Consider the following 13,090-nt stretch of genomic DNA (forward strand, 5'->3'; position numbering starts at 1 on the left):
ATATGCTAATAAGTTCACCCTGAAGAGCACATCAAAACCCTTAGTAAAATTCCATCCTCACCAATGTTCCTTTCAGTTCATGTTCCATAACCTGACTTGTGTTTTCCCAGGGTTGGCCTTCACAACGTTACTCTGTGTGTATTTATCCTAGCAGCCTGCCTATTTTCAAACTAATGAAAGAGCTGTCACAAATTGCTACTGCCACCTATTAGCCAGAGCACAGAACTGCAAATCATGGTAATTCCTTAAAGGAGTGCCCTAGAAGCAGGGAAGGGGTAAAGGCCATCTAGATTACCACTTATTCTTACTTTTATTTTTAACTACTAGTTTATCTTTTCAAAATAAGCTTTAACCCAAGCAATAAACGCAGCACAGTGCTGACATAATTTTGGAGGCTTACATATAACTTGGTGTGTATGTATCACAGGATTATAGATTTTTTTAAATAAAGGTTGGTGATTGTAATTTTGTTACTACAAAAATTGCCAAGATATAGTACAAGGACTTAGTAAATTAAAGTTGTTAGATGATGAGCAATTTATAATTTATTTTAGACAAATCCAAGTAGAAATTTTGTTTAAAAAAATCTTAAATTTTGACTTAAAACTTTTAGAACTGTGATTCATGAATGTTTAAATGAAAAAAATCTGAATAAGAAGTTAAACCTCAAATTTTCTCACAGACACAACTTAAATTGTAAGATTTTTTTAAGTACACATCCAGAAATACAATATAAAATTTAGTCTATACAGTTATATGCTCACACTAATGATGTCTTTACCCAACAGTTTAAAACTTGTTTTTGGCAGTAGGGATACACATAATCACTTCTATTATTTCTACTTAAATTTTTCCCTCAATGGGACTTCAATTACAAAACTTTTAAGTATATATTTGTTAAATAGAATTGACCCTAAGTCATACTGTGTCTGTTAAGTATATTCTGATATTCAAGTATCAGAAATCAAAGAATAATTGACACCACAGACCTATGCCTGTTTAGTTCATTAAATCACTAGAATAAACATTTCTATTGCTTATACCTGTAGTGAGAAGTCAGAAATCTCAATGTTAAGCCATTCAGACTTCAGGTTTAATTATCACAAGTTGTCATGGTAGAGAGTTCTATAAAACAGTTTCACAGTCTTAGTGGTTTTCTGTTTCTTAAAATCTATATTATATTGACTGTCACTTCAATGGACAACCTGCTTGACAGACTTAACAGAAGGGCCACAAATTGAGGACTTTCAGGAACCTTCATTTTATGTCACCTGAGTTGAATGACAGGATACACTTGTGTGCTATTATATGTTCAACTGCCATGATTTTTGTTAGGATACGTCTTGAATAGATTTGTCAAAATCTAGTTTTCACCATCTTAAATTCAAAATTTGTTAGCCAATATACGATTTGAAAGCAAATAAAATTTGATAAAAAAATGTATTTTTAAAAAGACTCATTAAGTCAAAGACCCAATAACATGCAGTGACAGTTTGATAAAGTTGTTAAAAGAACTATAATTTATAAATTCATCATAAATTTGTGCATGTGCGCCTCTATATATTGTAAATACACATTTCTAGATATATTTTACTTGGAAGGGGATTATTAATGTAGTGTAAAACTTATGTTTTTGTTATTGTATGAGAATTTAAGAGCTCCTTGAAATATCTTAATAGTATCTAGAAAGTCAAATCATATATATATGTATATATATATATGTATACATATGAAACAGTGTCTAATAGAGTGGTTCTCAACTTTTCTAATGCTGTGACCCTTTAATATTGTTCCTCATGTTGTAATGAGCACCAACCTTAACTCATAACTGTAGTTTTGCTAGTGTCATGAATCATAATGTAAATATCTTTGATATAGAATGTCTGCTATGTGACAGCCAAAAGGGTTGTGACCCACAGGTTGAGTACCACATATTATGTAGGTGTGTGTTTGTGTGTGTGTGTGTGTGTGTCTGTGTCTCTCTCTGTGTGTGTGTGTGATTTAAAATAGTTTTATCACAAATATTTTTTCACATTATCAATTACATAAATTTATTTAACAATAAATAATATCAAATATGAAGATTCACTTATGATAATGGCATGGAAGTAACCACACAGGTATGTTAATACTTGTTGGTAAATGCTTTTTAACAGAAAGAAATAAAGTTCTATAAACCGGCAATCATATTACTTTATTTTAAGGTAATCATAATATATGGAGCTAAAGATACAGCAACTTTCGAAACTTTCATTTAAAATTTTAATTAGAAAAAATTGGCTATTTTGACTTAAAAGGCAATCTCATTTTCACAATAATTAAAAAACTTGATTCTTGGAAAAAGAAAAAAGCAGTGGAATAATGAAAAATCCTTTGAAATGTCTGCCCTTAACTTTAGTGCTGTTTACTAGGTCCCCCATATGAAGGAAAGGTTAAAATCATTGATTTAACCTTTGGATTCACCAGACACCATCATACTGAGACTTGCATGTGTCTTTGATTTCTCCTCAATCTGAGGCACATCGTGTACTGGAAAAAACCATTACACGGAGTGATGGAACATTTGTTACTTGTTTAAAACCTCCAAACCTTCTTTTTCCCTTCTTCTTCCTGTGAATCATACAGGTTTTTTCAGAAGATTTTATTGTACCATGATTCTCAGATGAAAGATCACGTGATTTCTTAGTATTTCATAAGAGGGGGTAAAATTGAGTAATTTTGTAGATGAAATAAACAGTTATGTACACATTTAAAAGAGGGGGGTTTGAACATTAAGCCCGTTACAATTCACACACTCAAGGAGGGCAGACGCATCTCTCAGTGAATGTTTCTTGAGGATAATTTCTGTGTGACGCTGAGATTTACAGAGTTCTCACGTTTTCTTCCCCCACAAGGATTCTAAATCAGACTGGTTCAGAGCAGAAGCCAACACACCCCATTTTTCTAATATTATCACTTCTCCAGATGGTTCTGAAAACATCTATTCAGCTCCCTTTTCCTAGAAAGTAGAGTTACCTTATTAGATATGTAAGCACATGCATTTCAGAAGCTGACTGAGTGCCTTTACTCTTTCTCTTTCTCATTTAACATATCAAATCTCTTTCATCCACTCCCAGGCAGACTGACAAGGAGAAAGCCAGCACAGCGATTGCCTCAAAATTCATCTTGGCAACCTGAGCAATGACAGAGTTAATGGTGGATCTTTGAAGACAAGTGACCATGGGAAATTAAGGTTGGCAGGGATTTAACTCTTCATGAGGCATGTCGCAATATTTTTAAGAGTGATGCAGTGGATATTTTAACTGTGTTTGACATCTAATTAAGTCAGGGAAAAAAAAGAAGCAGATTTAAAAAGAAAATCTCTCTCACTGTTAGAAGCAAATTCTTGACAACTGACTATCAGGCTTGTGCTTTGGCGAAACAAGCGTGTGCTTGAAGAGACAAAAAGGTAAAGACACGCCAACGTAATGACAGAAGAAGTCTGCTGGAACCCTGCCTCCTATTTCTTGCTGTTGTCCACTTTGCAATGTATTTTATCAGACTGCCAAGCTCTTGGTCTATCAATAGAGTCCTTATAGAGCTCCGAGGAACATATAAATTTAAAGGACAGCCCAAAAATCCTGCCATAGGGAAAACCTGTGAGACTTACAGAGACAGTGTTGCACATATATCTCCTGATAATGTATACAGTCCTCATCATCAGACGGCTTTAAACCTATGTCCATAAAAAGAGCAGTTGCAATTCAACACTATCTACATGGTTTGAATGGGTAGACATTACAGGTGCCTCCCCTCTGACTGACTGTAATTATTGGCAAGAAAATGAAAATTTCACAAAATAGGAAAATATAGTGAATTTTAATCTTATCTTACATTTTTGTCAACAATTAGAAAGCTCTAAGACTATTAGATTCTTAAAATATATTTTATTATCGCAAATTTGCTAATACCAAATTGTAGCATGTAGCCATATGACGTCTTAGAGACCCAAACCTGAGAATCACATTTTTAAAGATCAAAGTTGAATGTGAAACTTACAAGAAGTATAAGCTTGAATAAGATAAACTAGCAATCTATAGATAGCTTGATGGTGTCTTCTCCATGATACAAATCAAAGACCAATGAAAATGTACATTATTTTATATGATATGTAGCTAATTTCAATATAGTTATATAGAAACACAGTAGACACTTAATGAAATAGTTAATGTATACAATGATTTTTCAATACCATGTAATAATCTAACTGCTTATTTTGTATTAAATCTATATGCTGTTAGGTGCTCAATGAAATATTATACTAAAAATAATTTTCCAAGTCAACATATTCTATCCTAAGTTGAATCCAAATACACACATTAATAGGTGTTTAATTTTCTCATGCAGAGTGTGAAAATTATGCCTCTTTCTTAATTGATATCCCTATTCACACTAAAGAACCCAGAAAAAGTTGTCCTGTATCATGAGAAAATTAGAAATCCATTTTCTCTGAAACTTCATGTATATAAAGGAAGTGTGTGTGTCTAGAATTAGCCAATGCTCTTCATAGATCTTGTAATCTGAATATATAGCAGAGGTGGAAACTACTCAGTGCCCCACCCCCACTCAAGAAATCCGAGAATCATAGGAAATCAGCACCTTGGGGAGTTAAACTATAAGAGTTAAAACGGTTTAATCTTAAACTCCATTTAATAAGATATGAGTTAGAGAGATACCTTCTGTCACTAAAAGTTTTGTACACACACACACACACACACACACACACACTTTAGGAATTGTTTTACCATTACTTTATACATTAGTCTTTGAAATTTATCCAGGCAAATACTTTCTTTAAAACTGTCATCTGAAAAGACACACACACACACACACACACACACACACATAAATTTGTAACAGAAAGTATCATATAACCTCACAGGGTTCTCTTTTATAAATTTGCACTTAAAAGAAGTTCATGAAACTAGCTGTGTCACCAGAGAATATCATCCCTTGAATTCTCTCTTAACTACATATGGAATTAAATAGCATTTTATTTCAAAGGCTAATTTTACACCAATTAGGGAAACACAGTCTTTTCGCCATCATAACAGTGTGGAAAAACTAGCCTGTTCTCCCCAGTTTATATTCTCTTGGCGAACCATGATCTACTGCTTATGTTAAGCATCTGAGTGTCAGATTGGAACAAACTGAATATTCATGATGACGATTAACCATTTAGTGCCTACAACTAAGGAGATACTGTTCCTTGCAATGGTTATGCTAGGTAAGGCATGGATTTCTATAAAGACGGCATTCTTATGCATTAGGAGTCATTTAAGAATATTTTAATAGACGAAAAGTGAGAAAAATGAACGGCACACAAGAATGATCAGAAGGTACCCAGATCAGCATGCACGGAGCAAGCACACAGCTAGCTCACTGTGATTAAATGTTCTTTGTTTGCATTTAAGTTGTCACATATCAAACAGAAGACGTGCTTTTTTTGTTGTTGTTTAAGGGAAAGTATTTAAATTTCCACGGAAATTTTCACCAAATGACACAGGTTTCCCAGGTTAAACTAAAGCTTTGATGGTTAGCGTTGGGAGTTCAAGGAAAGAAAGAAGGAGGCATTACAAAGATAGCCGGATAAAATAAAAGGAGAGCTTTACCTTTGTACGATAATTTCAGTCTTGGCACATTGTTCTTTCCGTTTGCATAGTTTGCTCTTGCTGTAAGTAATATACCCCAGAAAAGACAGGCAATCCCAGTGAACCAGCCCATGCTGCAGACGCTGGAGGTCCCTGAGCTGCAGCAGCCTTCCTTCCTGTATTGTGCGGCCAGAGAAGTTCAAACAATCTGGAAACTGGAGGTAACAGGTGATTTAGGTCAGTTTCATTCATAAATGCAGACAATCAAGACCTCATGGCAACACTAACGTCTCTTCTTCTGTAACAGTCACGGAATCACAGAAACTTCAAACCCTCAAAAAAGAAAAAGAAAGAAAAAAAAAAATCGAGCCAGGCACCGGATAATGAGGCACAACTGTTGTGTGGAAAGAAGAAAAAAATTAACAAGGGCTGCGGCAGTGGCGCTTAAGAAGCAGTTCCTTTTATCTCCGCTCCGCTGATAGCCGGTGGCTGACTCTAATCCTGCTCGCTCTCCCTGCTTCATTCGGCTCCGAGGAAGCAGAATGAAAGGGAAACAGAGAAAGAGAGAGAGGAGAGAGAGGGGGAGCGAGCAGCCTTGAGCAGCGCGGACTTTTCCTGTGCACAGGCAGGGAGAGATGACACAGGATCCCGCGGACAGGTTTTCCCAACACTCACTAGACGCGCTGACAATGGGAGAGGAGCGAGCTCAACCCACTCCCCTTTCCTCTTGTCACACAACACATGCAAAAAACATCTCGCAGAGATTAGAGCTGGGAGCAGAACCCTCCGGCGTGCCTGGGAGAGGCATGGGGCTATAAATTTACCTCCTGAGGCAAGCGTTGTTTTATAGCCATTTGGGGGGAGCAATTGTGATTTTTTTTTAAATCGAATGTGGCTACCTACAGAATTTACAGTCCATGCTCATTACACAGCCTCGCTGAACTTGTGCAGTGTGTGTGTGTGAGTGTGTGTGTGTGTGTGAGTGTGTGTGTGTGTGTGTGTGTGTGTGTGTGTATCCTCGCACCAGTGTAACTTTAACCACGGAAGGTTTTAAAGCCCCCTTAGAGATTATTCCCGCCTCCACGCAAACCCCCTTGGGTTCAGCCACCCCCTTCCCCCCCCCCCCCCCGCTGTACAACAAGTGTAGTGAAGAAATTCCTTGGAAAGCCTATATAAACGATCAGTTCAAGACAAATATAGGTCCACTGAGAATTATAAATTACAACAGGGGATTCGCGAAAGGATACTCCAAATTTAAAAGTGCCGGTGGTGGTGGTGCAGCTTCTGGAAAGCGGTGGCTGACTGCAAAGCACCACCTCTTATTAATTAGATCCACTTCCCTAGTGCTGGCTTCAAGGGCAGAGGAAGACGACAAAGTTCCAAAAGTCCCTGCTGAGTGTCAAGGACCAGAATTAAAGGAAAAGTGTGTTCTTGTGTCTTCATGAACTGGTGAGGGGTGACTCACTTCTCTGTGGGGCACAATCATGTATTCCGAGCCGAGTTGGACCTCATTAATTCTCTGCCATATAGGAATGCTGTCTGTGGGGTCTAAATTTTCTCTTTTACGTTTCTTTCAAGACCCCTTGACATCTAGTAGTATTATGGGATTTGAGAAAGACTTGTATAAAAGCTAGAAGAGAACACCCTCTACATTTCCTGTAATCTCTGTATTCTGTTTTCTACAACCGCCTCTAAACACTTGAAATCCGGAAGAGAACTCCTGTTTGATGATCTGAACGTTTCTTGGCAGAAAGGACAGGGCTCCCTTCACAGTCAAAAACACAAACACCTTTTGAAAGTCCTCATAAAAGTTATCTAAGCATTGCCATGAAAACTTCCCAACTGTCTGTATACCAACAGCATTCTTCCCCTGACCTCTGTGTGAATGTAGAGAGAGGAGGATTTAAGAGAGGAGGGGGAGGGGAAGACAGAGCCTACTACACCAGATTGATTTGTCAAGCAGATCTTATTGTATTTGTCAGTTCCTGAAAGCCTATTGATCAGTTAGTATTGTTAAGAATATAAACTCCAAAATCATGTTGATTTTACTGATTCCACCCTTGTTATCCTGACCACTTTTCACGCTTTAGGCAAGGGATTAAGACTACAAAAGACAAGGGACATGTTTGCTTGCCTTTATAGACACTCATCCTGCAAAGGAATTCAGGCCCCGCTTTGGATTATCGAGAGAATTCCAATAGCGAATTATCCCAACTAAACACCACCATTATCACTTTGAAGCATTTCGCCTTTCTATTTAATTTATTTCTAACTGCATTAAGATATCTCTAACATGTTTCTTGTGTGACGCAGGGGAGTAAGTTTATTTCTCTCAACACGGAGCAGGATAAAATATTGTGTATCTATTTTGCCTGTTAAAAAGTCTAATCGTTGAAATTTTCATATGTTCTGCAGAAACTGATAGTAAATTTCAATGGGAAAAGCTCAGATTGATTCTAGAGGAGGGACATGTTATCTTGAAACTGAACAATAAGAAGGGAGAGCATTACTGAATTGTGCAGAATAAATAATTTATACTAAAGTTAATACTGTAATCAGATACACGACTCTGTTCATATTTATAAACACCCCTATTCTTATAACTTTGATGCAATTAATTTCGGGGCCAACATAAAGGCCTTTGGGTCCTAGGCACCTGCTGTTACCTCACCTGACTTTAGCAAGATTAAAGTTGTTTCCTAACTTTACAGCTTTACACACAGCAGAGAGAGAGAGAGAGAGAGAGAGAGAGAGAGAGAGAGAGAGAGAGAGGAGAGAGAGGAGAGAGAGAAAGACAGAGGGGGAGAGAGAGAGAGGGAGAAAGAGAGAGAGAGACACACAGAGAGAGAGAGAGAGAGAGAGAGAGAGAGAGAGAGAGAGAGAGAGAGAGAGAGAGAGAGGATTAAGTTTAAGCTCCTTTCTTAGCTGAAATAGAAGGGAGGCTGCAGAGTACTTGCTGAAGAGTTTGTGAAAACACAGGACTTAGCTGCAGGGACGACAAACAATTCGGATTTTGATCCACTCCTTCAGCTGTTACCATTCACTCAAAGAACCTGTACCCTAAGGCATGGCTTGATTAAACCTGCTGGACGTGCCACTAAACATGCTGAGTTTTCCCTCTTTACTGCCACACCTCAAAGCCAGAAGTAGCATCTTGATCTTTTAATACTGACTCTTAAAGTACAGAAAAATACTGTTTCACACAAAAGCATCCTATTGTCAGTAACACTCCACTTCCCAGCCTGTGTCTCATACCACAGTTAAGCCTCTTAGTAACTGAGTTCCTGGTACTTCTAACCTTCCACGTTTTCAGATGCAAGTGCTGCCACTGGAGAGGGATCACAAGCTTCCTAGGATGGTGTCCCTGTGCTTGTTTTGGAGAACTCGCCCATTTCACACTGTGATAGGTTATGCAGAATTTTCTGGGTGTTGTACTTGATTTTCCAGAGAAACTGTACTTCCAACTTTACGACAAGTTAGGTAACTTTTATTTATTTATTTTTCCCAATGTAGACTCAGCTTCAGAAGTTACTTGTTAAAATATTTCTTTTTGTGCAGAGATGGTTTTTGCCTTGGATAAAATAAATGGGTTTATTTTGAAGGGCCCACTTATAAATTATAAAATAATTTTTATAAATTATAAAATAATTTGAAAGGACAAAAACCTCTGTTCTTTACACCCAAATTTAAGGCTGGGGGGCGTGGTTCAGTGGGTAAATTACCTGCTGTGAAAGCATGTGGATTTGAGTTCAAATCCTTACTGCCTCTTAAAGCACACCATGGTGGCATGTATCTATCTATAACGGTTGCAAGAGGTAGATCCCTGGAGTTCACTGGCCGGGCAGTCTGGTCAGTCAATGAGGTCTAGACTCAGGGAGGGATCCTTGTCTCAAAAAATAAGGTGGGAGCAAATAGAGAATAATGTCAGGGATGGCCTTTACCAGGCAACTTCCACGAACATGTGTACCCACTCAAACTCCCTCCTCCACAAATTACAGCCCCCCCACACACACACCACACACACACATAACACACATATCCAACACTCACAAACATGCACAACACTCATACACAGGACGGACACACACACCACACTTACTTTCCTAGAGTATAAACGCCCTGCATTTTCCTGAGCGAAGACATTTGTTGCATTTGTAAATAAAAGACTGCAATGACTGAGCATGTTTTGAATGCATTGCAATGATCTAGTGTGGAAATCTACTCAGGGTAGACTTGATGGGACAGGCATACTTACAGTCTCATTTCATTGTAATTACAGCATTTCCTCCCACACGTGATCACTATTAGAAATTAGTGACCTCTTTAAAGAAAATTACTTAACTAGGGAATTTTTAAAAAGTTTATTAATCAGATTTTCTAACAAGACTAAAAAGACAACAAAACATGATTTTTTTTTACTTCTTTTATTAAGATGTTTTTGATCAGGTTATATTTTTTTAAAAAAATAGCATCTGTTATTTCCTGTTATTTTTTTTCAAAAGGCTGCTTCATTAGTCGTTGAGAATCTTCGTAAATGCCAGAGTTAAAGCCAACCTTCCCCACTCTTCTGTTGAAATTTGTTTTTAATAAACGTTTTTCTGGAACTGGGCATTTGAACTTTTTTCTCTAAAGATAATTAATGTAGGTGGAAAAATGCTTTAGAAGATCAGAAAATATCCTATTAATTGAGATGCTTTCCAAACTAAATATTTGATATATGTTCTGTTCAAAAATGCTCATTACTTAAGGATTACTGTAGTCAGGGATGGGAACCCAAGGGTGGCAGGTTAAAAGCAATGTCTTTGAAATTAAGTTACACTTTGCATAATCTGACCCTTATGAATGCTTTTAGCATAAACAATATCTGTGGAAGCATGTAGTGGAGAGAAGGAATTGGTAAAAGGCAAAGGGAATTCAGTCTCTACAGAGGCATTAACTCCTCCCTTCCCCCTAATGCCCTGGGAATACAGACATGGTAAAATAAGCTTGTCTTAGCTCTGTATTAGACTTGCAACACAGTCAAAAAGTGCTCATTTTGCAAATGAACTGTAATAATAAATATTAAATCAATGCAGAAGGGGATGAGAAACTGACCAAAGAGTTATACTGTTACTGTATATCATAAGAAAAACCCAGATAATTAAAGCTGTCAAAAAAAAAAGTCACAGGGAAAAAATGTGTACTGGTGACCATCTCTCTCCTTGAGAATTTGTTTAGTGGAACTAGCAGGTGGCCTTCGTTAGCTTAGTTAGTATGTCAGAGTGGGGAAGAAAGAAGTGGCTAGAAAAATAAGCTGAAGTTACAGTTTGTGTCTAAATTGCCCAAAATGTCTAAACTAGTCTTAGGAAGATGTTTTGATTGTTTGTTCTGTTTTTTTCTTTTTTTTTTAAATTATTTTAGAAAACCTGTTTTCATTTCCATGGTCTCTTTCATTTTATCATATCACTCCATCATGTATTACCATTTCACAAATGTTTGAAAGTGGCACATCTTTTCACCATTTCAATTCCTGCTCAGGCTTGTCACAACCCCACCCCCACCCCTATCTCCACCCCCACCGCTATCCCCACCCCCACCCTGGCTTCTTTGCTAGATCATCTCCTAAATGAGTTCCCTAATCAACCAGATACTGCAAATACCTGTTAGTGGTGGGTTTTAGTGACAGTCTCCACCTCAATGGAAAGGGAACAGGAAAATTTTCAAGTGAGACAAAAATCCCATTGTTAATAGTGATTAGCAGAGGCTCAGCAGTGAGCTGGAAAAAAGGGCAGCATCTGCAGAATCTAAATGACAAGAGCAGGTTGGCCCCCAAGAGTTTCAGGATATGAAGTTATTCACGTTTTTTTTGCTTCCAAGAGGCACATTACACACATGCTCACTGAATAAATAAATAAATAGGTCTACACTAAATATACAAAGTGTAGAAGAAGCTGGCAAGGCTGCACAAAGAATTACTTCCCATCTGACTCATGCAAAGGAGATGCAAAGAGTTTCTCTGTTAACCTCTGCACAACAATGTTACACCTCCCATGTTAGTCTGCTACACTCTATGTGCAGGGACTGGGTGATTAAAATGCTTTTCATTAGCTTGAGATTGATAATGACAGGAAGCAGAAACTCCTAGGAAGATTCAAACCTCCACAGGAAGGAGAGTGTGTTATAATGGCAAAACCAACTGTCTTGTAACAATAGTTCCAAAACTAGCATGCAGTCGACTTTCCAGGATCACAAACTTCCCCAAATTGCAATAGGTAAAAAGGAAAGGCTAAGCCAATTCTTTACTATCTACCCTATTGCATATTGCCTCCAATGTAAAGTACCCTATGGCCTGGCCCAGGCCTCTCCTCTTTTCTTTCTTTCTTTCTTTCTTTCTTTCTTTCTTTCTTTCTTTCTTTCTTTCTTTCTTTCTTTCTTTATTTTTTTGCTATGGGGCAGAGTCATAACCCACGTTCCTGTCACTGCCTTGGCTACAGCAGCAGCAGCTGCCAGTTTATGGGAGACATTAGAAAATGCCTTGTTTATTAGTTGACAGTGGTGTTTTATACTCACAAGGATTTGTTAAAAATTTTCAATTTCCCATCTTTCTTTAGTGTGCATCCATAAAATTAAACCCCGGGAAACAAAAATTGATTGATAGGACTTCATTTTCTTCCACTGCTCTTTCAGAGAGAGAGCAGCGTTCAGTCTATAGCTGTTTATCTCCTTGAGTGACAGATCCCAGTTGGAAAGGTGTGACTTGGGGACTTTGATGAAACTGTTATTTACTTGATTGTTTTCATAAAATTTATACATGATGTAAGAGGCTTAGGGACTTAAAAAACAACGATTTCTAACTGAATTTTAGAATTCTCCTTTGGCACAAAATATCTATAAGACCTAATTGTATTATACACAATTGTATAATGCACAATTTTTGTTATGTTATCTCAACTAAAGCTTTGCTAGTAAACTAATATAACATGCAGATTGGCAGAAGGAAAATATTAGTTTACCTACATACTTATTACTTTAAATGATGAGAATTTCTTTTCTCTTTTAGTAAACATTTTTCCATATCATATATTCTTTTCAGATTTAGGCTTTCCCGGTTCCTCCTTGGTCCTCTCTACCTGCTCACACATCTAACCCCAGGCCTCCTTTCTCTAGGTTTTTAGAAAACAAAGAAAACATAAAACAAACAAACAAACAATTACAACAAAGTAAAGCACAAGAAAAACACACACACACACACATGTGTACACATACATGTTTGGAAAAGAAACACACAAAATCAGAAACCATAATATACAAGCAAAGGACTGGTAAGAAAATAACGTCTCAAAAAGCAGTATGAAAATCACCAAAATATCATTTTGAGTTGACCTTCTCCTGCTGTGCATGTAACCTGCCTTAGTGAAATTCTGGGAGAAAACTGATTTTTCCTTTGCAAGCTTCTATGTTGGGGGGTGGGGCCCTTCTTC

The 13,090-nt window shown here is 37.3% G+C and overlaps 1 protein-coding gene across 6 annotated transcripts in view; it reads right to left on the reverse strand.

The window, feature by feature from the left end:
• Sema3a (semaphorin 3A) overlaps window positions 1-13,090 on the reverse strand; it is a 462,616-nt gene that overhangs the window by 201,952 nt on the left and 247,574 nt on the right. For 2 of the 6 annotated variants that reach the window (XM_087656813.1, XM_087656812.1), the window contains one exon: window positions 5,652-5,845. In XM_087656813.1, the coding sequence (XP_087512939.1) occupies window positions 5,652-5,763 (112 nt within the window). In that variant the 5' untranslated portion in view covers window positions 5,764-5,845. 6 annotated transcript variants of the gene reach the window in all.

This window comes from Rattus norvegicus, chromosome 4 (assembly GCF_021556685.1).
Source record: "Rattus norvegicus strain SHRSP/BbbUtx chromosome 4, alternate assembly SHRSP_T2T, whole genome shotgun sequence".
Lineage (NCBI taxonomy): Eukaryota > Metazoa > Chordata > Mammalia > Rodentia > Muridae > Rattus > Rattus norvegicus.